This window comes from Dermochelys coriacea, chromosome 1 (genome assembly GCF_009764565.3).
Source record: "Dermochelys coriacea isolate rDerCor1 chromosome 1, rDerCor1.pri.v4, whole genome shotgun sequence".
Lineage (NCBI taxonomy): Eukaryota > Metazoa > Chordata > Testudines > Dermochelyidae > Dermochelys > Dermochelys coriacea.
Window position 1 is genome coordinate 68328022 of NC_050068.2, and position 27828 is coordinate 68355849.

General features: G+C 44.5%; 1 protein-coding gene across 5 annotated transcripts in view; it reads left to right on the top strand.

Moving 5' to 3' along the window:
* Nucleotides 1-27828, top strand: part of TDRD3 (tudor domain containing 3) — a 268552-nt gene that overhangs the window by 75746 nt on the left and 164978 nt on the right. For 3 of the 5 annotated variants that reach the window (XM_038395206.2, XM_043504575.1, XM_043504574.1), the window contains 2 exons: nt 1477-1561; nt 16293-16358. In XM_038395206.2, coding sequence (XP_038251134.1) covers nt 1477-1561; nt 16293-16358 — 151 coding nt within the window. The remainder of the gene's footprint in view (nt 1-1476; nt 1562-16292; nt 16359-27828) is intronic. The other 2 variants (XM_038395222.2, XM_038395217.2) reach the window with 2 other exon arrangements.

The window sequence follows — 27828 nt, forward strand, 5'->3', positions numbered from 1 at the left end:
AGCAACTTTTTCTGTTTTCATCTAGTAGCAACTGGTAGACTATATAGTTTTGCATTGGTTCCCAAAATTTATTTGTGTGTGTGTGTGTGTGTGTGTGTGTGTGTGTGTGTGTGTGTGTGTAAATTATACAGTGTAAAACGACTGACATAATTCTAACTGGTAGAGTTAAAACTGAATTTAGTATTCACTGTCCTGATATTTGAGGAAACATACAATCATCCTTAATGTTGCAAAAATATTTTTCTTTTAGATAACTGCATTCGTAATCTAAGCAGATCCACCAAAAATTAGACACACAATATTTTTACCCTGTTGACTGCTGTATGCCAAAATTGGCAATACAAAATTGTGTGTGTGTGTGTGTGTGTGTGTGTGTGTGTGTAGCACAAAAATGACAATATTTCAGAACAGCTGCCATATTTAATTTAAAATTTCTGTTAATTTGAATAAAACATTTTTTTTTATAAAATCTCTTTTAGGAAAGCTAAAAAGTTGTCATATTTTTCATTAGAAAAATTTTGTTCAACTTGAATAGTTGTCAATTAACATCTTTGGAAAAAGCACATTATCTTCTCCAGTAACTGAACTTAGCTGACCACTGTGTTCTACTTAACCTGGGTGTAGGCTTTCACTTGTTTGTGTGGATCGTGTCATCTTTGTTTAATGTTTTCAGAAAAAATAGTCTCTGCCTTGTAACAATCTTGGGGTTCATTAAATAACAAACCAGTGAATAAAAATAAATAAAACGTGAATAAAACAAACTGGAGAGCTTCTGTTGTGAGCTGCTCCACACACAGCCATGTGGTGTTTCCAACCACAGCTTCCAGGGCACATGTCCACACTCACAACACTGTCCTTATGAGGGAGTGTCTCCAAATCACAATCTTTCATAAATGTATCTTTGCATGCCTGTAAGAGCTTATTAACTCGTGCCTCGATCATTCAATTGGATCTGTACAGATAGTGTTGCTGTAGATTTCAGTGGGATGCCACAGGTGCAAGGATCTGCCTATTTTTCTGCCTGAGTCTGAATGCCTCAGTTATGATGAGGGGAGGAGATAAAACAGTGGACAGGTAGATGAGGGCCATGGTGCAGTAATTTATACAATAAATTGGGAAATAAGTGTATACATCTAGGAGTTCACATAAAAAATTAGTAGTTTTATATATAAATCTTGGAGAAGGAGAAAAAGGAAGTAGGAATGGCAGAAATGATCAATAAGGGAACCGCCAACATAGAGGCAGTGTGAAGGAACTCCTCAACTGAAGGAATCCTTTCATTTCTGACAGTTGTTTTCTGAACTGCATTGTAAGAATACAGAAAATACAGAGTATTACATATATTCCTACTGAATAAGTCTGAAGTCCTGCCATTGTGGTTACTTAAGGAATCTAAAAGAAGGATTAACTAATAGCTTAGTCTAAAATGTGTTTCAAATACTACTTTCCTAAAATAACTTCATTTTGTTTTAACAGGTATCTTTCAGATGAAGGAATTGAAGCTTGCACAAATTCTTCTGACAAAGTCAATATAAGTGACGTTATCCTGATTGCCCTTAATGTAGGTTACGATTGTGAAATTTTTGGAAAAATCTTATATCAGATTGTTCAGTCTTACACAAAAATACACAATGTTTTTATTTCCATGTGGTGTTAAATTTGGTACATCTGAATTAGATCTCAGAAATGCCATCTTTGCCAGGCAGTGATTTTCTTAAAAAATTCAAGCTAAAGGAAATTTTTTAAAGCATATTTTGTCATAGAAGAATATGTAGTGTTTCTTTTTTTGAGCCAAATTTTCATTTTTTAAAAAGCAAACATCAGCACGCAAAATACATAACATTTGTATTTATATTTACATGACTGTATGCATTCACAAAATGTAAACTGTTGTGTAATTCCTTGGGTGCTTACGGTAGTTCAGGCTTGAGATCCAACATGCCTTAAAAGTGATATGATGTAGAAATTAGACTCTTATCTATTTATGTATTTACAGAGATACAACTTGGAAGTAAAAAGTTTACTGTTACAGGTGCTTTTTGTGTTGGCCCTGCAATAAAAACTAGTTAGCAAATATTATGCCCATGTCTGTTTTGACAGCCCTAATGATACCAGGTTAGTTAAATGAAAAAGGCCAACATTGAATTGAATGCTTTAAGTTTTGGGCGAATAGTTAATAGCATCCTTTGTTAAAGATACCGCTTTATGATCTAAATATATTCAAAAAACCTTGCGGTGCTTGAAACTCTTTTACACATACTGTTCTTATATTACAACTTGTGTAACTCTGTGCTTGTAACTTTTATGCATATTGTTCTTGTATTGCATTCCATCCATGGACTGTATAAAGAAAGATAGGCATACCTGAAGATGCTTTATAAAAAACAGTATAAATACAACATAATTGTTATATTATGCACTAAATAAATGTGCATTTAATGAACTAATCGGGATCAATAGTCTACCTATTCCTGTCAACATGTGGATAAAGAAATATAAATGCTATATAAATACCTCAGCCTCATATTGCTCATTTATCTTTTTAGAAAATGAGAAAAGTACATATGAAACATTTAGAAAAGTTGTTCAGAAGTCAAATTAATTGCCTCCATCAATCATGATGGAGGAGGTCATCTGGTTTTCCCCCAGGTTATACATGACTCTTCAAAGAATAGAGATCTTCTAGTTAGGGAAAGAGGCCTATCAATGTGTCTAAGTTAACATTGGTCAAGTAACTTAGGGCCTTACTTGGAATGTGAGGCTTCAGAGTAGCAGCCGTGTTAGTCTGTATCCGCAAAAAGAACAGGAGTACTTGTGGCACCTTAGAGACTAACAAATTTATTTGAGCATAAGCTTTCGTGGGCTACAGCCTACTTCATCGGATGCATGCAGTGGAAAATACAGTAGGAAGATATTATACACAGAGAACATGAAACAATGGGTGTTACCATGCACATTATAACGAGAGTGATCAGTTAAGGTGAGCTATTACCAGCAGGAGAGAAAAAAAACCTTTTGTAGTGATAATCTAGATGGGCCATTTCCAGCAGTTGACAAAAACGTGTGAAGAACAGTAGGGGGCAAAAATAAACATGGGGAAACAGTTTTACTTGTGTAATGACACATCCACTCCCAGTGTTTATTCAAGCCTAATTTAATGGTGTCCAGTTTGCAATCTAATTCCAATTCAGCAGTCTCTCATTGGAGTCTGTTTTTGAAGTTTTTTTGTTGTAATATTGCGACTTTTAGATCTGTAATCGAGTGACCAGAGAGAGTGAAGTTTTCTCTGACTTTTTTTTTGAATGTTATAATTTTTGACGTCTGATTTGTGTCCATTTATTCTCTTACGTGGAGACTGTCCAGTTTGACCAATGTACATGGCAGAGGGGCATTGCTGGCAGAAAATGGCATATATCACATTGGTAGATGTGCAGATGAACGAGCCTCTGATAGTGTGGCTGATGTGATTAGGCCCTATGGTGGTGTCCCCTGAATAGATATGTGGACACAGTTGGCAACGGGTTTTGTTGCAAGGATACGTTCTTCTTCGAGTGCTGGAATCCATGTTGATTCCAATTAGGTGTGTGCGCTGTGTGCATGATCGTCGGAAGATTTTTACCCCAGCAACACTCGGTGGGTTGGCTGAGGCGCCCCCTGGAGTGGCGCCTTCATGGCACAGGATATATGCCCAAGCCGACTGAGCGCCTCCTCAATTCCTTCTTACCGCCTGTGAATGCAGAGTAGCTGATCTCCACTCTCCCTAGCTTTCTCTAGTACCTGTTAATAGTTGTAATTCATTGTTAATAGTTGTAATTCGTTGTTAGTAGTTAGTGTTAGTTAGTGTAGTTAGATTAGTGTACTTAGTAGGTTGGAGCGGGGTCTTCTCCCCTCTCCCACGTCCCAGTCCCGGGGCCCCTGCCGGGCTCTCCGAGCTTCAAACCCTGCTTAGCTTGCCTGAAGCCGATGCCAATGGGAGCTCCCCACAACTCTTGCCTAAGGTGTCTGCGGGAATCCAACCAAGCGGACAAGTGCTGCATTTGCAAAGCCTTCAAGCCAAGGACCAAAAAGGAGTGGGACTTTAGACTCAAGCAGCTCCTTATGGAGGCGCCACTTAGCCCAGTCCCTTCCTCCATGCACTGGGACTTGGCGTTGTCTTCGGTGCGGTGTGCCCCTGCGGCACTGACTGGTCCGGCACTGCGTTCGGACTCTTAACATTCAGGCCCCCCCCAACACCTCCACCACCACGTCACCGGTCCTTGTCTCCGGGCCAGAAGAAGAAGCAACCCAAGCAGGTGCCAACTGCTTCATCTTTGTTGGTTTGACAGTCACTGACACTTCCTGCAGCCAGAGCCGTGTCCATTGCTGGAGCACACAGGACAAGTAACGGCTCCTGCACTGTCAAGTCCGGTGCCACAAGGGAAGCGGATTGCCTGGTGGCTGATTTTGAGCAGTTAGATACCAGGGCTATTAGAGGGGTACAATGGGGAGGTTATTTGAATCAGGGAGGCTTTGAGGCTCCATTTTGACAATGAGATCCAGTTATGTGCCATTGTATACAGCACTATGCCATGCTTTGTTAACTTTCCACCTTGCATGAAAACTTCGATGATTACTGACCATGATTTGTACTCAGGAAATTATCAAATTGTTACGGTGTATTAATTCCATCATCCACCATGTGTAGGAGACACACAAAGATTGGCAAGTACCTGCAGAAAAGTTTCCTAGAGAGCTCTCTGGAGGATTCCCGTGAAATCTCAGTGTGCATTAACACACTGTTCCACTGCACTGCTTAGCTGCACTGGGGAATGTGAAGTACATGCCAATACAGCTAGTCTTGTACATTTCTATCCCTTCACCCACTTCTATAATTTAAAAGCAAAGGGCAGCTATACCTCATGAACTGAACAGCAACAGCTCAAAAAGGTCACTTACCAGAGCTTTCCTCTCTCGCATCATGCGACCCAGAGATGGACTGCTGGGACTGGCTAGAACTCTTTAGAGTGGAAAGGAGGTTTTGACTCACTGCGCCACCAGACGACTCTGCCATATGCTCTGCATCGTCTTGCAGCTCGACCTTCTCATCCACAACTTTGTCCTCGGGGTTATCTGCTGCCTCTAGCCCTGCCAAAATATCCAGGGGGCTCTTGGTGGTGGAGGTGGGATCACTGTGGAGGATGGCATCCAGCTCCTTATAGAAGCGGCAGGTCTTCAACGCAGCACCGGAGTGACGGTTAGACTCTCTTGCCTTCTGGTGCGCCTGTTTCAGGTCCTTGATCTTTACATGGCACTGATGTGTGTCCCATTTGTAGCCCTTCTCCAACATGCCACGGGAAGTCTGATTGTAGGTATCAAAGTTCCTATGGCTGGAGCGGAGCTGGGACTACACAGGCTCCTCTTCCGTCAGCACCAGCAGATCCAGCAACTCAGGTGTGCTCCAAGCAGGAATGCGTTCGGTGCCTGGAGCCAATATAGTCAGTTGGGAAGATGTGATATGAGCTCTCCATGCTGAGCAAACAGGAAGTGGAATTTCAAAAATTCCTGGGCCTTTAAAGGAAGAGGGCAGAAGCCTGTGTACCTGGGTGCAGGGCAGCTGAGTTTGAACCGCTGACCAGAGCGATCAGGATGGGTATTGTGGGATACCTCCCGGAGGCTATTTGCAGCAACATAACTAAGCGCAGTGTCTACACTGACACTTTATCAGTGTAACTTTGCTGTAAAAAGTTCTCTCGTCAAGGTGGTTTTATTTTGTTGGAAAAACAGGAGAGTTTTGTTTTCAAATCAGGAGAGTTTTGTTGGAGGAAGGAACGTTGTAGGGCTCCTCCACTGTTTTGTCGATGAAATGTGACTCTGTAGTGTAGACAAGGCCTGACTCTCTAGCCAGAGATTGGGGTATTCAGGTGGAAGGTGGGAGACCCAGATGCAAGCCCCTGCTCAATTAAATATGTATTTATTCAAAGTTGAACAACTTCAGCAGGAGAGAATGAGAGAGACTTATCACTGTGACAGTGGTTCCCCAAACTTTTTCATGCATGACTCCCTTTGGGTTCATTTGCGTTAACATAACCCCCAGGAGCAGTGGTGCCAATTCAGATATTTGGTGGCAGGGAGGAGGGCGGGGGAGTGAGGGATTTTTCATCCCTGTTCTCTCCTTCACTGTCGCACATCCAGCCCTGTTCTCACCACCTCCTGGGGTCCTCATGAGAGAGTTGCCAGCACGGGCAGAAGCAGCACAGGTTCCCCATCCCTCCCCGTGCTGCAGCTTCCTGCCGAACTGGGGGAGTTATTGTAGCACTGCTGGCCCATGGATTCTGCTGCTAGCAGCAGGGAACAGTCTCTCTACAGTCAGCTCTGTGTGTCCGTGCTCCCCGCCTGGGACAGGACTATGAATAGTCTCCTGCCTCTCCCCATCCTTAAATGGAGCTCCTGGCCCCTGCCTACTCCTTTTCTCTTTACTTTTCTCTGGTGGCTTGAGGAGCTGCTCCTGGGTTCCAGGAGAATGGCCTGGCAGGTGGAGTGGGATCTGGGTGCTGGCCATGCACCCTCCAGAGCCTCTGCCTTCCCCATCTTCCTCCTCCTTCAAACCCCTGTGGTTTGAAGTCTCACAGTCCCCTTGATATCCTTTCATGACGCCCATGGGATTTCTGTCCATAGTTTGGGAAACACTGGCCTATATATAGGTAGGTGGTATGACCCTCACCTGGAATATGGGAGAGCCAGGTTCAAGCCACTGCTCTGAATCAGGCAGAGCAGGGAATTGAACCTGGATTTCCCACATCCTGAGTGAGGGCCCCTAACCACTGGAATATAGGCTGTTGTGGGATGGATATCTGTCTTCTGGTTTTTCATTGAAAGATCTCTGTTTCATCCTGATGCGGAACAGGGAACTTTTTGGAATCTCATAACTTTATATGCGATGGGAAAACTGTTTTGCACCCAGCAATAGTTTCATTGTTCATTAGTCATCCATATCTATATTCTTTCAAAATACTAGTGAGGGAGAGGTCTCACCTGTCCTTTGCTAATCTTAGTGATTGGAATTTTTGAATCATCCATATCTAATTATCTAAAATCCAGTGTGAAAATCTTCCTAGTCTGTACAAGCATTTCCATTGTACCATTTTTATGTAGAACCTAGAGAAAATAAAAGAAGATACTCAAACCCTCACGTTTTGTGGTTTCCCACAAAATCAACAGAGAAGAAGAAGACAAAAATTTCTTGTCTGAATTTGTAAAGAGGTTTATAGCAGATCCTAGTTTTGTGTGCCTCAGTAGAGATTCCCTATGTATTGCATCAGGAAGGAAAGCTTTTAAGCATACATCCCTTCGCTCCTTTTAATTTTTGTGTGTGTTTTAGTCCTAATACCTTTTAACATTTTGATAACTAAACTCCAACTGAAGTACTACTCCTAACTCTGCCATTTAGCCTAAAGCCCTGGACTGTCATTGAGTAGACTTGTGAGTTGTGTTGAGCAGAGGGTTGTGAAAAAAGCAGAAAAAATTCTATAAAGAAAAGAAAAATTACCAAGGAAAATTTAATAAACACTATGTAGCACTTAGTACTTTGCATTCTAAGGGCTTGAAGTGCTTTACAAGGGATTGTAAGAAATGTGTCATACAGGAGACAGTTAAATGATTTGCCGAAGACCACACAGCAAAGATTCTTTTGTAGGGCAGAGTCATGCATGTTGGTTGGCTCAGTTTAACAGATGTGGATATGAAGAGAGTCAACTGTATTTCTCTCCTAGGTTCATGCTAAGGCTAAGATTTGATCTCCTGTACAGGGCTGCATATCTTAAAAAAATAAAATCTGATTTAGAGCATTCACATGTAAGCTCTTGATTCCAAAATACATAGCAAGGTGTCAGCACAAATCTGAGAACATGCTCATAGATTCGGAGATTCTAAGGCCAGAAGGGATCAATGTGATCATCTAGTCTGACCTCCTGCGTAACACGGACCATAGGACTCTCCTGAATTAATTTCTGTTTGAACTAGAGAATCTCTTTTTCAGAAAAGCATCCAATCTTGATTTAACTATGTCCAGTGATGGAGAATCCACCACAACCCTTGATAAGTTGTTCCAAGTTGCTACAAATCTAAATATTTTCCCTTTAAGTCATCTTAGAGTGTTTTCAATATTTAGGAGCTGTAATAGCCCCACAACTTATTTTCATTTGCCAGAGCAACGCTGATCCTGTAGTTCAGCTACTCCACTTGCACATTTGATTCATGATTTGGACTTTCATTATTCTTAGGGAGACAAGACGGGTGAAGTAATATCTTTTATTAGAACAACTTCTGTTGGTGGGAGAGAGGCTTTTGAGCTTAGGCAGAGCTGTTCTTCAAGACCTGAAAAAGAGCTATGTGTAAGTTCGAAAGCTTGTTTCTCTCAACAACAGCAGTTGGTCCAATAAAAGATATTCCCTCTTGTCTCTCTCAAATCCTGTGACTGAGAGGGCTGCAACAACACTGCATATGTGATTTTTAGGGAGCATTAAAAAACAGTGTTTGTTTGATTATCCACCACGGATACTCTATAGAATTTCTTTCATTTCCCCTGCAACTCCTCCCAACCCCGACACCCCAGGGGACCCTACCCATCAATGCCTTTTCCAACAAGAGGCTGAAGCTCTTCTCACAAAGGCAGAGACTTCTACTCCCATACATCCCGATCCCCAAGAAGGGCGAAGGGCGCCGTCCCATTCTTGATCTGCTTCCACATAGGGCAACACCACTGCTCTATGTGGAGTCCTCCGTTTCAGCATTTCGACAGCTCCGTGAGTCTTCACGAAGGCCTTTGTAGTTGTGATGGCTCACACACACCGCCTCAGCTATTTGGTGTTACCCTACCTCAGTGAATGGCTCCTCATAGTGCCCTTTCGACAGGAGCTTACCTTTGCCATCTCCACTCTTCGTGCTCTCTGGCCTCTGAGCGTCTGCATCAATGAGTAGATATCAGAGCTCTTACCTACGCAGATGATCAACTTAATTCGAGCACAGCTTGACTCAGTTGCAGCTTGAGCCTTCGTTCCACCAGACCACTTCAACGCTGACTGCCTTAGTGATGAACCTCCGCTGTGCCCCTCACATCATGGTATGTTGTTGTCTCTCACTATTTGCCCATATGGCGGCCTGCACATACATGACACCGCATGTGTGTCTACATATGTGTTGCCTACAACAGTGGCTCCTCTCCCTGTACAGATTCCCAGAGATCAGCTGGCGGCCAAGGTTGTGGTTCCTCGGATGGTTCTGGCCTGCCTCACCTTGTGGGTCAACTCTTCCTATGTCCCAGTCGGTACCCCCTTCACTTCTCCCACCCCGCAGACCACCATCACAATGGATGCTTTCCTCGTGGGCTGGGGAGTGCACCTACACCATCACACAACCCAGGGTGTTTGCATGCCACAAGAGGCCAGACACCACATCAATGTTATGGAGCTCTGAGCAGCTCGCCTAGCTTGCCAGGCCTTTCTTCCTGTGATCCAATCACAGCACCAGCAGCTCCTCTTGGACAATATTCCAGCAGTCACCTACATCAGCAAAGAAGGGGGCACCAGGTCTCCATCCTCTGCGCAGAGTCCATACACCTGTGAAACTGGTGCATCTGCCATCATGTCATGCTCCAAGCTACATATCTCCTGGGCACCCAAATTCCATAGCTGATGCCACTCAGGAGTACTCTCCCTCTCAGCCATGAGTGGGAACAGCACGAGCCCACTCTCTGCTACCTCTTCCGAGTCTGGGACCTTTTTGCCACTCATGAGAACTGCAGGTTGCCTCTTTATTGCCCAGGGGAGCCCTGGGGCACCTCCGCTATGCCTCCTACCACAAGTCCTCCGCAAGGTTTGACAAGACCGGGCTGCCATAATAGTCCGCCCTGTGTTGGCCACATCAGTTTTTGTTCCTGTACCTCCTCAGACTCTCCACTCAGGCACCTCTCTGCCTCAGAACACTCCCAGACCTCCTCACGCAACATCGGGGATCAGTCTGGCATCGCAATCCACACCTATTTCACCTCATGGCCTGATTTTTGGATGGAGCTCGAGGATAGACAAAGCGTGCTCTACCCCAGGGTACCACATCCTTATTCAAAGCGGGAGGGCCTGCTACCAAGTTAAATGGAAACATTTCAGTGCTTGAGCTCACCACCATCGCCAGTGAAATTTCTATATACATCATCCTTGCTCACCTCCTCGAGTTCAAAATGGCAGGCTTCACCTTCACCTCTATCTGGGTTCACCTAGCAGCACTTAGTGCCTTCTTCCATGCGATGGATGGTGCCTCAGTGTTTTCTCACCCTACCACCATTTCGTGAGAAGTCTTCCCAACACCTTTTCCCCGATATTCAAGCCCACAAGCCCCTGGGACTTTAATCTTGTCCTTATCTGCTCTCACGAAGCCACCCTTCAAACCGATGGTAATGTACTCTCTGTTCCATCTCTTCTATGAAGGTACTGTTCTTGGTAGCCATTACCTCCGTTAGATGGGTCAGTGAGCTGGTGGCCATGATGGCTGGTCCCTCCTACCGTGTTTTACAAAGACAATGTTTCGCTAAGGCTGCACCCTAAGCTCCTCCCGAAGGTGGTGTCAGAGTTCCATCTTAATCAGTCCATTCACCTCCCTGTCTTCTGTCCCAAAGCACACACCTCCAATGTGTACCAGACCCTTCGCTTTTGCAATGTCCGTCATGTCCTAGCCGCCTTACCTCCAGAGGACCCGAGCCTTCAGGCATCGCTGAAGCTGTTTGTAGGAATTACAGACTGGTCCAAAAGTCGAGCGCTCTCCTCCCAACGGAAATGGGTCATCCAGACGTGGTACATGCGCTTCAGCATAGAGCTGCTGCATACAGTTATAGCGCACCGTATGCAAGCACAAGCTACCACAACAGCATACTTAACAGATGTCTCATGGCAAGATATCTGTCCAGTAACGACATGATGCTCCATTCACACCTTCACTTTCTTCTATGCCATCGCCCAAGGGACAGCTGCACTTGCTGCTGTGGGCCGCACTGTAATACAGACGACATTTCCTCCTGTATCGTTGCATGCACCTTCATGCTGATTACTGCTCGCTACTCACCCACAATTACAATAGCATAGAGACCATCACTGGAAGAAGAAGAGGAGATTACATACCTGTAACTGGAGGTTCCTTGAGATGTGTGGTCCCTATTTGTGTTCCAGTACCCACCCTCCATCCTCTCTGCTGGGGTCTATCATACTCAGCGGTAAGAGCGTCACTGGAGAGGGGTTGAAACACATGGCATATTATAACCTTGACCGGAAGCATGAGGGGAGACACGACACTTGCGGCTCAATGGACACTGCTCTGAAAACCTTCCAGCTCTGGCACATGAACACCCATGATAGGAATACAAATAGGGACCACACATCTCAAAGAACCTTCAGTTACAGGTAAGTAACCTCTTCATCATACCCAAGTTGTCACCTGTATGTTTTGAATAGCAGTGTAGTCTAGAGGAAAGAATGTAGTGCTGGGAGTGTAAAGATTTATTTGGGATTTTTAATGAAAATCAGATGAATGAAAAGCTAACAAGTAACTTTTTTGTAAACATTGAGTAAGAATAAATATGCTAGATAAGGCTTTCAAATGTTTTCATTGTCTGCATTATGTCTTACAAGAGTGTTATATGGGATACTCATCCTGTCATTGTTGGGATGGCATAATGTCTCTGTGACAGCTATAGCAACTGCTTCCATGATCAGGAATATTAGGGAAATATGAAATACCTATTTAGCTAACTCTTAATGTGATTTAGCTTTTGAAAATGAGAAGTCATTGCCAAATGACATGTCTGTTCCCTGCAGATCACTTAAATTCTGTGCAATGAAAAGGTGTAATCTATTATCTACCTCTTAGTCCTTACAATTCTGAAGTCTGGAGAATAACCATCTGGACCAACTTATGTACAAGTTATTTAAGTTTTTCTAGTGTTTTATATAATTTTATCAAACTATATAAAAACATAAAAGAAAACATCATCAAATTAAAATAAAATGGATTAATATCAAATCATCACATGAATCTAAAATAAACCAATCATTATTTGTAAACTTTAATCTGGGAAGGAAGTGGATCTTGTTTGGTGCTCACCCAAGAATAATTAACATTACCAGTTTCAGTGCCAATTTATATTTTTATAATCAAACTGGCTGATGCTGGGAGGGTTAAATAACTGCAGAGGTGAAATTAATATTTAAACTACAACTTTGATGTCAGCTAAGGTAGTTTGTCTAAATTGCTAGTGATAGTTTAATAATAACTGATCTCCCCCTCCTTCCAAACATATCGTTATAAAAGTTTTTCAAGTACAATACAGGATGACGCAGCTTGTTACACTAAACTGGCAAACACAAATTTAGGTGAAAATAACATTTTTTCAAGGTTTAAACACACATCTTCCAACCTATAAAATATAAATCATGTGAGATATTTCAGACAAATGAGGTTATTTAACCTTACGCTGTTTTAGATTTTTGAGAAACAATCCTATAGGTGCTATTTTCAAAACCACACACATGCAAGCTCACTGTCCGTCACTTGCTGAACTAAAAACATAAATCAAAATGCGAGAATGTTCAGGTAGAGGAATCCCTCTACTAATAAAAATTTGAGAATCAAAAGGTTGATACTTATAGAAAATGGTTGTTAGAACTCTTGTAATTTCAATCAGCTTCAGGAAACTTGTACATCAGTTGAGATGTTTTTTCTGTCTCTTGAGTCCTCCCCTTCCCCTCCATGACATTGGCAGCAAAACACATTTATATAATTTATAAAATACAGTTTAGCCAGTGTCAGAAGTACACTAGATCACAGAGCATTCTTGTAAAACAAGTTTGTTGATTACTTTTTGCCATCCGGTGAAATGGGAGACCCAACCCCCGCCAAACCCAAAACAAAATATTGTTTCAAGTACATTGAACATGAATTTCTCTTTAATTTCAATACTTTATGGCTGTTGTTCCTAATTATATTATATTTAAGGAGCTTGGGGAAATGGATACAGTAAGTCAAAATTTGTTATGTTAGGGTTTTTTAAATATCTATAAAATATTTTTAAATTTAATTTTAAAAATTTTAGTACAAGTTGAACTTTAAAACTTACGTGCCTTATGTGCATATTAAAATTAGGAAAGGTTCATGTACAACAAAAGGTATGAAAGTGCAAAAGCAAATATATTTTCTCATTTACATTGTATATGACTCTTTTTACACTGCAAAAAAAGGGCAGAAAGTGGTTTGGACTTTTTTTTTTTATAGATATTTCGAGTAAAACCAGTGAGCAGCTTCCATTCTATAAAGTGTGAATAGTTTCAATACTGCATATGTGTAAAAGTAAAAGCACAAAACATTGGATTTAATTCATTTTAGCTGCTAAATACCAATAATTGTCAGTTTTGAATTAGGATGATAGTCCATATAAGATAATAGCCACTGATATCAGGGCAAATAAATATCCAAGTAATAGTAGCCATTCCATTGTACATGTCTGGATGAATAAGGTTTGTATGAATATATGACGGGCCATTTTCAAAATCTGTAAGAAGGTATTAATAAAATAAGAAAGTGCTTTGTATTCAACAGAGAAATTTACATTATCCATAACTTTTTTTTTTTTAAAGGCAACAGACTTGTTTCAAACATTGAAATGTAGAAAAAATATAGAGCTTGTCTACATTGGGACTTAGTGCATGGCAAGCTAGGGTAGCTTGTTGCATACTAAGTCACTCTGTGGACTTTGCTACCACATGTGAAAAGTGTCAAAAAGCAGTATGTCAAAGTGCACGACAGAATTTTTAATGCAGTGTAGCAGAGTCCCATGCGGTGACTTTGTGCGGGGCAGGCTAGTATGCCGTGCATTTACCTGGCTTGCTGCACCCTAAGTCCCTGTGTAGATGCCCTGCCTTAAATGCCAGTCTAGGCTGTGCTGCTGTTTTTCCTTGTAACATATGTAGCTGCAGTAACGAGTCATACAAGAAGCTTAATAAGATTTGGATTAAGTTCCACTAATTTTGTGTGGTACAGATTTTAGACATGGAGTACCATCCTGTTATCCAAACCCAGAGTAACTGAAATTCTTATCTAAATTGTGTTTCTATCCCCTGTTGCGAGTGCTTGTGGTCCAGTTGCTTCCTTGATCATTTGAATGCTTTTTCTCTAATTTTTGTTGACCCTGTCATACGTCTGCTGAATGGGATAATACTGATTTGCTACTTGGCTCAATACCAAAATAAACAGTTAATTTAAACTCAGAAGTATTTAATTCCTTAGTGTAACTGTGATGTAAACGCTGTATATAACTGTGAAAATCATCCACAAATTTTGAGTATTTGAAAGACATCTAGCTGGAAATCTTAAAAAAAAAAAAAAAAAAAAAAAAAAAGTATGAAGAGAGGAAGAAAGAAACATATGTTAAATATCTAAATGACTTCTATTAATGTTTTAATGATTAGTTTTGCTTAATACTTGAGAAAAAATATGCAACTTAAACACTTGAACAATTTTTGAAAAGCAGTCTAGAATAATGAGCTTATAAGAATGAGTATGCATTTAAAATAACCATCTTCATAACTCTCTGTGTAGTAATTATTTTTTTAGAACAGAGGTGGGCAAACTACAGCTCACGGGCCACATCTGGCTCGTGGGACTGTCCTTCCCGGCCCTTCAGCTCCTTGCTGGGGAGGCTAGCCCCCGGCCCCTCCCCTTCTGTGCCCTCTCCCCCCAGCCTCAGCTCGCTGTGCCGCCAGTGCTCTGGGTGACGGGGCTGCGAGCTCCTGCTGGGCAGAGTGGCTGCCAGCCTGCTCCGATGCTCTAGACTGCAGGGTGGCATGGCTGGCTCCGGGCTACCAGTCCTGGTGCTCTGAGTGGCATAGTAAGGGGGCTGGGAGCAGGGGTGTCATAAATATAAAGGGAAGGATAAACACCTTTAAAATCCCTCCTGTCCAGAGGAAAAATCCTTTCACTTGTAAAGAATTAAGAAGCTAGGATAACCTCGCTGGCACCTGACCAAAATGACCAATGAGGAGACGAGATACTTTCAAAGCTGGAGGTGGGGAGAAACAAAGGGTCTGTGTTTGTCTGTGTGATGCTTTTGCCGGGGACAGAATACGAATGGAGTCTTAGAATTTAGTAAGTAATCTAGCTAGATATGCGTTAGATTCTGATTTCTTTAAATGGCTGAGAAATTAGACTGTGCTGAATAGAATGAATATTCTTGTCTTTGTGTCTTTCTTGTAACTTAAGGTTTTGCCTAGAGGGATTCTCTATGTTTTGAATCTAATCACCCTGTAAGGTATTTACCATCCTGATTTTACAGAGGTGATTCTTTTTACCTTTTCTTATATTAAAATTCTTCTTGTAAGAAATTGAATGCTTTTTTCATTGTTCTTAAGATCCAAGGGTTTGTGTCTGTGGTCACCTCTGCAAATTGGTGAGGATTTTTATCAAGCCTTCCCCAGGCAGGGGTGTGCAAGGTTTTGGTGAGGATTTTGTGGGGAAAGATGTTCCCAAACAACGTTTTCCCAGTAAACCCAGTCGAACGTTTGGTGGTGGCAGTGGAAGTCCAAGGGCAAAGGATAAAATAGTTTGTACCTTGGGGAAGTTTTAACCTAAGCTGGTAAAAGTAAGCTTAGGAGGTTTTCATGCAGGTTCCCACATCTGTACCCTAGAGTTCAGAGTGGGGAAGGAACCTTGACGGGGGTTGGATAAGGGGTAGATCCCAGGGAACAGTCGGGACAGGGAGCAGGGGGTGGTTGGATAGATGTGGGAGTCCAGGGGGGCCTGTCACGGGGCGGGAGTTTGTAGGGGGTCGGGGCAGTCAGGGGACAGGGAGCTGGAGGGGTTGGATAGGGATTGGGGCGGGGGGGTTCCAGGGGGGAAGTCGGGACAAGGAGCAGGGCGGGTTGGATGGGTCGTGGGTTCTGAGGGGGGCAGTCAGGGGGTGGAAAGTGGGAGGGGGCGGATATAGGGTGGGTGCCAGGCTATTGGAGGAGGCACAGCCTTCTCTACCCGTCCCTCTATACAGTTTTGGAACCCCCATGTGGCCCTCAACCCAAAAGGTTTTCCTACCCTGTTCTAAGATAAAGAACTTCTTTTCTTATGCAAATATATACTTACGGGTACATGTAACACATAATGTGCAAGCTAAAAGTATTGTGTGTAATACTGGAAAATGTAGGCTGTTTCTGCTACTGTATTTAACAAAGCATATTTGGGATAATATATTTAAACTGAAATTTTGTTTTCCTCTATTTTGATTTCAGACAGATTTAAGAACTATTGGCAAGAAATTCCTCCCCAGTGACATCAATGGTGGAAAGGTGGAAAAGGTACCCAAGAATATGAGTTACTGATTTATCTTCCTCTATTCATTTTGACTTCTTGATAATAGCTATTTGTTTTATCCTATTTGCATATTTTGGTTCACGTTACTTCATAAATATCTGCATGGTATGTATGTTTGGTTTTTTTCATTGCATACATATATTTCGTTCACAAGTTTTGGAAATTTTGAAAAGTGTAAACCATTTCTGTCTGTGTTTGAGCACAGGTTCTTCAGACAATTAAATAAATGGAAATCTGATTCATTTATACAACTTGGGTTTCTGTGTGCTTAGTCCTCATACTTAATTTAACTCCCCTGTTTTTGTTTATAAGTGGTGGCAGTTTTCAGTGCAAATAGTTATTTTTGATTTCTGCATTTTGACTGACTGTTGCTGATGGGAAGGTTTTTGGAAACATTTTTCATTAGATTTTGTCACATTGAGAAATTAGCGTGAAAAGGAATAAAAAATATTTCAGGCTTCTTCTACCTCAACATAGTGTGACAAGGTCAGGCCAGATGGCTATAGGAGAGTAATAAAAGGCAGATATATTAGCCCCAGGCTAAGTAGGTCCCTTTTCCCTGGGTAAGGTAACAGGGAAGGTTCCAGAACAATCAGGAACCTTCTGGAGACAATTAAGATTGGCTGCAGGTGTTCTAATTAGCCTATCAAGAAGCTGCTAGAATCAATTAAGGCAGGCTAATCAGGGCACCTGGGTTTTAAAAAGGACGTCACTTCAGTTTGTGTTGCACGTCTGAGGAGCCGGGAGAAAGAGGCACTAGGAGCTGAGAGTGAGAACACGGACTGTTGGAGGACTGAGGTGTACAAGCATTATCAGACACCAGAAGGAAGGTCCGATGGTGAGGATAAAGAAGGTGTTGGCAAGAGGCCATGGGGAAGTAGCCCAGAGAATTGTAGCTGTTGCACAGCTGTTCCAGGAGGCTCTCTAGAGTAGAGGGCGGGCCCGGGTTCCCCCCAAACTTCCCAACTCCTGGTCAGACACAGGAGGAGTTGACCTGGACTGTGGGTTCAGAAAAACGGCCAAACTGAGGGCTGCCGTGAAGCTCCAAGGCGAGCAAATCCGCCAATAAGCGCAAGACCCACCAAGGTAGAGCAGGAACTTTTGTCACAATAGTTGCACCTCAGATCAGCGTTGAAGTATCACTGGGCTTTTGTTTTTTTTCTCATGGGATATCCACCAGACCCTGGCAAACACACAACTTCAAGAACTGATTTAATTTCTAAAATGATATAAGTGTTATAATTTTCTGATCTCTTATTACACTCTTATGGATTACTTGAAGGGTAGCTGTTCGTTAGTTTTCACTGATCACTAGAGTAAACCAGATAATTGTACTTGTCATCTACTTCAGGGCTTTGCCCTCAAAGAAAATGCTTACTGAAGTATTTGTAACCATGACCTCATTAGTTCAAAATGTGAAGGCCATTCTCTCTCAGAAATATATTTGCATACTGAAAACTTAGTTATTAATCTAGTTGTTCTGGTCACCACTCAATTCTGTTTTTAATGCCATCTCAGTACAGATTAGAGTGGTGGGGCTCAGGTAACAGGCCCCCGGCCTGGGACTGAAGCTCTTGGGGTTCAGCTTTGGCCCCCTCACTTGAGGCAGTGGGCTCAGGCTTTGACTTTGGGCCTCTCTGCCGTGGGCGGTGGGGCTTGGGATTTGTCCCTTCCCCTCAGGGTGGCAGGGCTCTTGGAGGCTCAGGCTTTGGTCCCCCCTCCTGGGGTCATGTAGTAATTTTTGTTATCAGAAGGGGGTTGCAGTGCAATGAAATTTGAGACCCGCTGACCTTATTCCTTTTTAAAAACCACAAAGTGGAAGGCACTTCAACATAATTGGGTTCTGAGAATTATCTCACTGTGAGCTACAGCTGCCAACACTGTATTTCAGAAATATGGGACAGACCTCAGATGTTCCTCGTCTTGACTTGAGCCTCTGAGATTGAGCCCTTTCTCCCTTGCTCTTTCTAGGAGTTCTCTGTCTTCTGCTCTGGGTGTTGCACAGAACCAAGGTTCTCAGGCGCTGGGCAGCTGCTGAGACTTCAGTTCAGGTTCTGCACAGGTGCCTGGATTGTCAGAGGCTGAAGTTGTAGTGTTTGCCTGCTGCAGTGCTGTGCACCTCTGGGAGGCTTGGGTGCAACTAGCAGGGGACACCATTTCAGATTTCAGTGGGAGGGGCAACTTTCATCAGGGGTCCAGGAATTTGGTCCAACAACCCCTTCACCATGTCAGATGGGTGGCAGGGCCAAATTTGAGTGACAGTGCAAAAATGTGCGCCTGGTCAAGTTGCCAACCAGCAGCACTTTGCAAAGTGAAGTGCTGGAGTGCTGTTCTGTCCTGGAATCCAGGTGCAGGAGCAATGCTCGTACTGCTCTGGCAGCATTACACCCTACTTGAAATACAGGATAAAAGGTGTCCTATACTGATTTAGTATGAGAGAGGCCACTTTTTATTTAAATAAGGTACGTCCCTTATAATATAGGACTGTTGGCATAAACAGAAAGAGCCATGCCCTGGCCTAAGCAGTAACTAGAGCAGGCCTTCTCATTATTAAGCTCCCCCTACAACACAGCCTGATCCTGTCTGGTAACAGTGGAGGACCAGGAACTCTATAACCACTCCATAACTTCTTTCCTAAAAAGACACAGTCAAAGTACGCAGAAGGTTATAGATAAACTATATGATCTTGAACAAAACTTATTTCTAGAATTTTGACTGCCTCATCAGCAGAATCGGTTAATAAAAGCAAATCCATTTGTTTCTGTGGAAAGAACATTGTGGCCCAGTTATATGACCACTAAGGGAGACCAAAAAAATATTACTCTCCCTTGTGAAATTGCTTCTGCAGATGAGCAGTGTAGGAGTTGCATGCTGTGCTTTGCAATGCTGGAATGGGCAACAGGGAATGGATCACTTGATGATTACATGTTCTTTTCATTCCCTCTGGGGCACCTGGCATTGGCCACTGTTGGAAGACAGGATACTGGGCTAGAGGGACCTTTGGTCTGACCCAGTATGGCTGCTGTTATGTTCTTAATCATTCAAAACAATTTAATAGTTGGGGAACACGTGCACATTGACTGTGGAACCAAATGTTCCAAACCATATTTATTACAGGTCCTGTCCACCTAACATCAGTTCTTCTCTTTCCATGAGTGTGAATGGTATTTGAGCCATCATCTTTGTTTTGGTAGTTTTAAATATTTAATTTTAGTGTTTAATACAGTTTTTAAAAAGTAGAAAGGCAGTTTTAGCTTAGGTTTTAGAGGAGCTGGATTCATGGCAAATAAAGAGAAGTAATCAGGTAGTAACTACTGCATTTCATGTGGTAATATGTACAGCCTAGCATGCTTGTATATAATTCCTAGGAAAAAAGCTTTCCCCTGAAACCGTACTCTGCCTGTGCATCCTTTATGGATAAGAAGCTTTGATCCAGAGGACTCCTTTTCCAGATTAGTTCCTAGTCAGCTGGGACCAAACCACTCCTGCTGATTGGTCTCCTTCCTGCTCAAGGGTATAACATGAGAGAGAAAGAAGAGGGAAGATGTCAGAGAGAGGGAGGGAGGTGTTCCTTACACAGACAGAACATCACTAACACCTGGGACTCAAGCTCTGATATATTGGATAAGAGGAGAAGGGTCTGAAAAATGGACACACATTGTTGAAGATGAGACCATTAGAATTTCTTTAACTTGAGAGAGTTGCACTTCCTTAGGTGAGGCTAGGAAGTCTGAAATCTGTGGAGTTTATTTTGTTCAGTTTTGATTATGAACAACTCCTTTCAGTTTTTGTAGCAAACTTTATTTTATTTAAATCATTTTAGAGCTGAGATGTAGTTCCCTATAGTCTATTCCAAAGAGAGGTAAATTATCCTTCAGCCTCTGAGGTAATGAGATAATGAGTGGTGAGGAGAACTTTTTGTCTGGATATCTCTTTGGTTCTCAGTCACAGGTCCAGATCAACAGGTAACATATCAGTAAGTTTATTTTCTAAACTGAGCAATATTTGAGTAATTAAAATCACCTGATATGTAGCAGATCTGACAACCTCTTCAATCTTTTTAGTATTTATTACTTCTATGGGTTATACCATAAATTATTCCAACACCGCAAAAGCACATGAGATCTTGTGAAAATGGGACATTATATAAATAAGCCTGGTTGTTGTGATTCAACAATACTTGCTGCTTGGGATTCTCTCCAAGCCATAACCAATCATTTGTCACTGAGAGGAACTTGAGAAAAAAATTAGAAAGTACATTTCAAGTTTTTTATGGGTGGAGTGCCACTTTTACTTTCCTCTTTGAATTTAACACATGATTAAAAGTTTCTAGATTATTTTGGAAAGTATTTTCAGTTCAGCTGTAACTGTCTGCATATTGATTACATGCGTCGTTCTTCGAGTGCTTGCTCATATAGATTCCAATTGGATGTGCGTGCATGGCTGTTGGAGGATTTTTACCCTAGCAACACCTGGTGGGTTGGTGCGGAGCCCCCTGGAGTGGCACCTTCATGGTGCTTGATATAGACCCCAGCTGACCCAGCGCCCCCGCAGTTCCTTCTTACCGCCCATGATGGTCGTTGGAATTGTGGAGTCCGGCTTTGCTGCTCTCCACTCTCCCTAGTGTATTCCTCATACTTTTGTAAATAATTCATAGTTAATAGTTGTAGTTATAGTGTTAGTGGGGTTGGAGGGGTTTCCCTCCTTCCCATCTTTCTCTTGGGCTCATGCCCAAGGCTCCAAGTTTTAAGCCCTGCAGTTCCTGCTCTAAGCCAACGGGGGACCCCCATGACTCTTGCCTGAAGTGTCTGGGGGAGTCTCATCAAGCTGAGAAGTGCAGGATCTGTAAAGGGTTTCATCCCTGGACTAAGAAGGAGTGTGATTTTTGTTTAAGACAGCTCATCATTGAGGCAGTTTGTAGCCCTCGGCCTTCTGCAGCAAGCCAAGATCCGGCACCAAGCGCTTTGGCGCGCAGCGCCCCGGTGGCAGAGGTAGGAATGGAACGGCGGTTGGACTCTGACAGAGACCTGTGGCACCAACGTTACCCAGCACTGCTCCCATTCTCCTGGCCAGAAGCGGCACCGGAAACTGGAAAAGGCTGGCCCACCTCAGAAAAGACCAGCCTCCCTGGAACCGCCGGCAGAGACACAACTTGCAGCAGAGTGCCTGGGGCACAACCTGTGGCTTCAGCACTGTTGACTCTGGCTAACTTGCAGTGTGGTTGAGGTCCAGTTGCTGTCTACCCCAGATACCTTCGTGGCTGCAAGGGATCTTATTGCCTTGACAGTATCCCCTCAGCCTCAGACCAAGGACCTGGCACCTGTATGTGTGGCACCATCCTGGGGCAAGCCAGCACTCATCCAGCTGCTGGCACCATCGGTCAAGCCGCGGCACCGATCTCATTCTCGGTGCCACTCGCAGTCCCGGCACTGCTGTCATGATGCCAGTCGTACTCGCGGCACCACTCTCACACTCGGCACTGGTCTCGGCACTGCTCCAGTTGCCGTCGAAGAGCAGATCCCAGACCCAATGGTATCACAATATAGCTACCCGCCCCGCCCCGCCCCCCGGGGTCCCCTGACTAAACAGCAGCATCATATATTGCTAATGCTTTTGTATGTATTGGAAAGGATCTTGGGAAGGGTTAAAGGTACGAGTGTGGAGCGAAAGATTCCTTTGCAGGTGGCGAGAGGCCGAAGTGGGAGGAAGGGAAAAAGCAATGAGTTAATTTGACATTTCAGCTAGGCTGAAAGATAAGAGGCGAAACTGACTCTCAAGGCCAACGGACCACAAACAAGCTTCCTGCTGCTAAACAGCCAAAAGCCTGTGGGAAAGGAGAACTGAACCAGACAGACCTGAAAGGGGGGTGCAAAACTAGTGAGAATGCGAAGGTCAGCGAATGGGAACATAAGTCTTGTGACCCTGAAGCCGATGTGTTTTGGGGAAGCCAAGGAAGCCTGGGAAGGCCTGTTGGGCCTTCGTACAGAGAGCACGGGGGACCAAGATCCCTGGATGAAACACCCCCAGAAAAACCCAGGACTTAAAACCTTCCCAAGAGCTGAAGCAAGGTGGAGATCAACAGCGGACCCTGGACGACCCGTGCATAGGACGAGAACTCCTGTCCACCCTTCCCCCTCTTCTTCTTAGGTTACACCCAGGCTTGGGCAACCTCGGGTAGTGCGGGTGTGAGTATGAAAGTGGGTTAGGGCTTGGGGCACTAACGCTTTCTTCCTTCCTCTGGGTGATGTGGGGAATCCCCAGCACTCTCTGCAGCTGTTTTATTATTTTTCAATAAAGCTTTAAAACTCAGTTACTTGGTGTGCTCTGTCATCTCCTCCCCTAACAATTCTATGACCTCAGCCTGATCACCTGATGCCTCAGGTAGATTAACAGAAATCTGTCACAACGCCGCTCTCGATGCCAGTCATCATCTTGGCCCCAGGTCCAGATCCCAGTACCGGCCTAGGTCCTGGCACCGCTCCCCAACGTCGTGGCACAGCTCTCCATCGCCTCGTTGATGTGACTCGGTGCAGATCCGCTCCACACCACCATGACCATCATGTTCCACCTCTCGTCCTTCAGGATTGGAGGCAGGGTCGCTTTTTTTGGAATGCCGCCATTTGGATCACAGCCACCTGGACTCGGGCTGGACATTGGCAGGCTCAGGAGCAAGGTCCCGCTCAAGGATCCACTCAATGGCTGTTCTGGATGCCCTGGGTATACCACCAGGCCCAGGGTGCTCCGTCTGGGGCTTCTCAATCAGCCCTGTCAGTCGACCCGCCCCTGGAGGCATGGAGACAGTGATGGCTGCTTCAGGTCCCCCTCCAACTCTGGTTCCTGGTCCGGGCACTGAGGTCTCTGGCACAGGGCAACTGGGCTCTGCAAGAGGCCCCAGAGGACCCTCTTCCTCCTGTGGCCTCTTCCTCCTCCCCTCCCAACGAGGCTGTAGCGGGCACTGCAGTATTGGGTCCCCCTCCGATAGACCTCTGCACTCTCCAGGACCTCGTGTTCAGGGTGGCATGGAATATGAACCTACAGGCGGAGGAGGTGATAGAGGTGGAGGACCCTGTGGTCGATCTTTTGTCTGCCGAAGCTCCATCAAGAGTGGCCCTACCCCTTATTCAGACCATCCAGACCACCGCCAGAACAATCTGGCAAACAACCATATCCATTCCCCCGATTGCTAAGGGAGTGGAGCGGAAATGCTTTGTCCCCACTAATGGGTATGATTATCTATTTAGTCACCCACAGCCCTGTTCACTTGTGGTGGTCTCAGTGAACGAAAAAGAATGACATTGCCAGCAAGCCCTGGCACCCAAGTCAAAGGAGGCCAACCGCCTTGATTTATTTGGGTGCAAGGTTTATTCCTCGGCGGGACTTCAGCTTGGGATTGCTAACCAGCAGGTGCTCCTGAACTGCTACAGTTTTAACTCTTGGAACTCCCTGCTGAAGTTCAAGGAGTTAGTACCTCTGGAGTCCAGAGAGGAGTTTGTGGCTTTAGTGTAAGAGGGCAAAACGGTGGCACGGACCTCATTGCAGGCTTCACTGGACGCTGCAGACTCTGCTGCATGTACTTTATCCTCAGGAATTGCAATGAGGCACATCTCTTGGCTGCAAGCTTCCGGCTTGCCACCAGAACTTCAGCAAACATTGCAGGACCTCCCCTTGCATGGAGAGGGCTTGTTTTCAGAAAAGACCAGTTCAAGACTACAAAGCCTTAGGGACTCAAGGGCGATAATGAGGTCCCTGGGTATGCACACACCGGCTACCCAGTGAAAGTCCCCCCAGAAGCGTCCACAGTGCTCCTATTCCACTCCTCGGCCAAGGCAGGAATTTTATAGGAGACGGGGGAGTAATGATAGGAGGAAACCCTCCAACCACCAGTCCAGGTAGGGCCAGGGCCCGTCCAAGCCCTCAACAGGTTCAAAACAAATCTTTTGAAGGGATGCCCGAGGACGATGTACCAGACCTCATTCAGGATCCTATCCCACCTTTCTTGAATCATTTATTCCGTTTCCACTATGCTTGGTCTCACGTAACCAAGGACTGCTGGGTCCTGCGCACGGTGGAAAGGGGATACTCTCTCCAGTTTTATTCCTCCCCACCATCCTCCTTCCCTGTTGCTCTTCAGGGACCCCTCTCACAAGCAACTCCTTATTCAGAAGGTTCAGATGCTCCTCGCCATGGGGGTGATCGAGGAGGTTCTGAGAGAGCTAAGGGTCAGGGGATTTTACTCGCGATACTTCCTAATTCCCAAGGCAAAGAGTGGGCTTCGGCCCATTCTGGACCTGTGTGGACTCAACAAGTTCATGGTAAAGTTGAAGTTCTGCATGGTCTCCTTGGGCACCATTATACCTTCCCTGGATCCTGGAGTCTGGCACGCCGCCCTCGACATGAAGGATATGTATTTCTATATAGCGATCCATCTGGCACACAGACATTTCCTCCACTTTCTGGTCAACCGTTAACACTATCATTTCACAGCCCTTCCCTTTGGTCTCTCTACGGCCCCCCTGGATGTTCACCAAATGTATGGCAGTCATGGCTGCCTTCCCTTCATCAACGACAGGTGCAGGTATACCCTTACCTCGACAACTGGCTTATCCGGGGGCGCACCAGAGAACAGGTGCAGTCCCACCTTAGTTTGGTCACGGACACATTTAGTTGGTTAGACATCCTCCTCAGCGTGGCAAAGTCAACACTAGAATCGACCCAGAAAATAGAATTCATCGAGGCAGTCCTGGATTCCGTGCAGGCTCGAGTCCTCCTGCCGGACGCTCATTTCCAAGCTATAGCGAGCCTCATCTGGAGCCTGCAGAGCTTCCCAACCTCGTCCGTAAGAACTTACTTGAGTCTTCTAGGTTACATGGCTTCCTGCACGTATGTGACCAGGCACGCCAGACTTCGGCTCCGGCTGTTACAAGCCTGGCTGGCATCAGTCGATCGCCCAGGTCAAGACAGCCTGAACTTGGTGGTTGCCGTCCCGGAGCGGATCCTGCCTCCCTCCACTAGATCCCTGGGTGGTATGCAAAGTAGTCCCCTTCCACAAGCTTCAGCCCTCCTTGTCCCTCATCACAGATGCATCAGCCCTGGGATGGGGTGCCCACCTTGGGAACGTTCAGTCGCTGGACCTACGGCCTGTGTCTTTGCCAATCCCATGGTCAGTAGGTTCCTCAAGGGCCTGGGCCGTCTTCACCCACAGGTTGGGCTGCCAGTCCCCACATGGGACCATAACCTGGTCCTCTCCAGACTCATGGGGCCCCGGTTCAAGCTGCTGGCCACCTGCTCTCTTTTATACCTCTCCTGGAAAACAGATTTCCTTGTCGCTATCACATTGGTGAGGCATTTCTCCTAGCTCGGAGCCCTTACTTCAGAACCACCCTAGTGATCTTCCATAAAGATAAGGTGAAGCTATGGCCTCACCCACCCTCCCTTCCAAAGGGGGTATCGACCTTGCATATCAGCCAGGACATTTTTCTTCTGTTTTTTTTTTTATCCAAAACCGCAGGCCAATTACCAAGAACAGCGGCTACATTCCCTCGATGTTCGTTGGTACCCTTGCCTTCTACATTGGGTGTACGAAGCCGTTCAGGAAAACGACCCAGCTCTTCGTTGCGGTGGCGGACCGGATGAAGGGCCTCCTGGTCTCCTCTCAGTGGATCTCTTCATGGATTACATCCTGCATCTACGCTTGCTATGATCTGGCCAGTGTTCCAACCCCGCCCCTCACCGCTCACTACACAAGCACTCAGTCCTCGTTGGCTACTTTTCTGGTCCAGGTGTCAATCCTGGAGATCTGCAGAGCTGCAACTTGGTCCTCAGTACACACTAATGTTTTGCACTATGCCATCGTCCGGCAGGCATTTGGTAGAGCTGTCCTACAATCACGTTCCTTCACTCCGACCCCTCCGCCTGGGTAAGACTTGGGAGTCACCTAATTGGAATCGATATGAGTAAGCACTTGAAGAAGAAAAAATGGTTACTCATCTTTGTAACTGTTGTTCTTCGAGATGTATTGCTCATATCTATTGCAAACCCGCCCCCCTTCTCCTCTGTCGGAGTAGCTGGATCTAGACTGTTCTCATTGGTAGCAGATGACAGAATGAGGAGTAATGGTCTCAAGTTGCAGTGATGGAGGTTTAGGTTGGATATTAGGAAAACCTTTTTCACTAGGAGGATGGTGAGGCACTGGAATGCGTTACCTAGGGAGGTGGTGGAATCTCCTTCCTTAGAAGTTTTGAAGGACAGGCTTGACAAAGCCCTGGCTGGGATGATTTAGTTGGGGATTGGCCCTGCTTTGAGCAGGGGGTTGGACTAGATGACCTCCTGAGGTCCCTTCCAACCTTGATATTCTATGATTCTAAGGAACTAAGGGGGCACTGGGTCGGCTGGGGTATATATCGAGTGACATGAAGGCGCCGCTCCAGGGGGCTCCACAGCTGACCCACCGGGTGTTGCTAGGGTAAAAATTCTCTAATGGCCATGCACGAGGCGCACGCACACCTAATTGGAATGGATATGAGCAACACATCTCGAAGAAAAAGAGTTACAAAGGCGAGTAACTTTTTTTCTAATAAATCTAATATTCCTTGGGAAATTACTTTTTTTTGTAAAATAACTAATGTGAGTGCTCAGACAGAGATTTAAGTCTTAAGAATTACTCACAGTTAAGATACCTTGAAAGACTGCACAGAGTCCATATAAAATATTTTGTGACAGACGAGATGTGAAGTGTGACACAGGTATTCAAATATCATCTTTGGTACACCATGTCATTGCATTTGTGTGTGTATTAACACACACATTTTATTCTCTGTATATGTTTTGCATGGTTCTTAAAATCTGTATTACCAATATTAACCACCAGATGGCTGCATTAGCTTAAAATTAAAAATCCTTTACCCTCTCCCCCAAATGCATAAATGCAATGAGTAACCAAGAAGCATTTTGAATTAAATACAAATAAGATTTGTAAAATGCTGCTTATTGTTGGCATGTTTAAAGCATTTCTTTAGTTTTCTGTTGCAAGTTAATGTGGCAAACAGTCTTGTGGCACCGTATAGTCTAACAGACATATTGTAGCATAAGTTTTCGTGGGTGAATACCCAGTTCATCAGATGCATTTCACAAGTTAAACATTCACCTCAGAAAAAGTGCTAAAAAGGAATTTCATTTCTGATGATTGATTTTGAGAGGTGCTTGCGGAGATGAAGGAAGAAGGGGACACGCATCAGGGCCCTAATTGTGCCCTGGGTGATCACTACTTCCCACCACCCAACACAGATGTAATGAGTTGAGTAGTGCCCCTATAAGAGAAATTAAAACTACTAATTATTCTTCAAAAAAGGTTTTTAATGATTTATGGCTATAAAAGCAACACAGACAAAACAAGAAAAGAAAGATTGAAGTCCAGCACTGAATAAGGATAATATAAATGGCAAGTTATACTGAAGA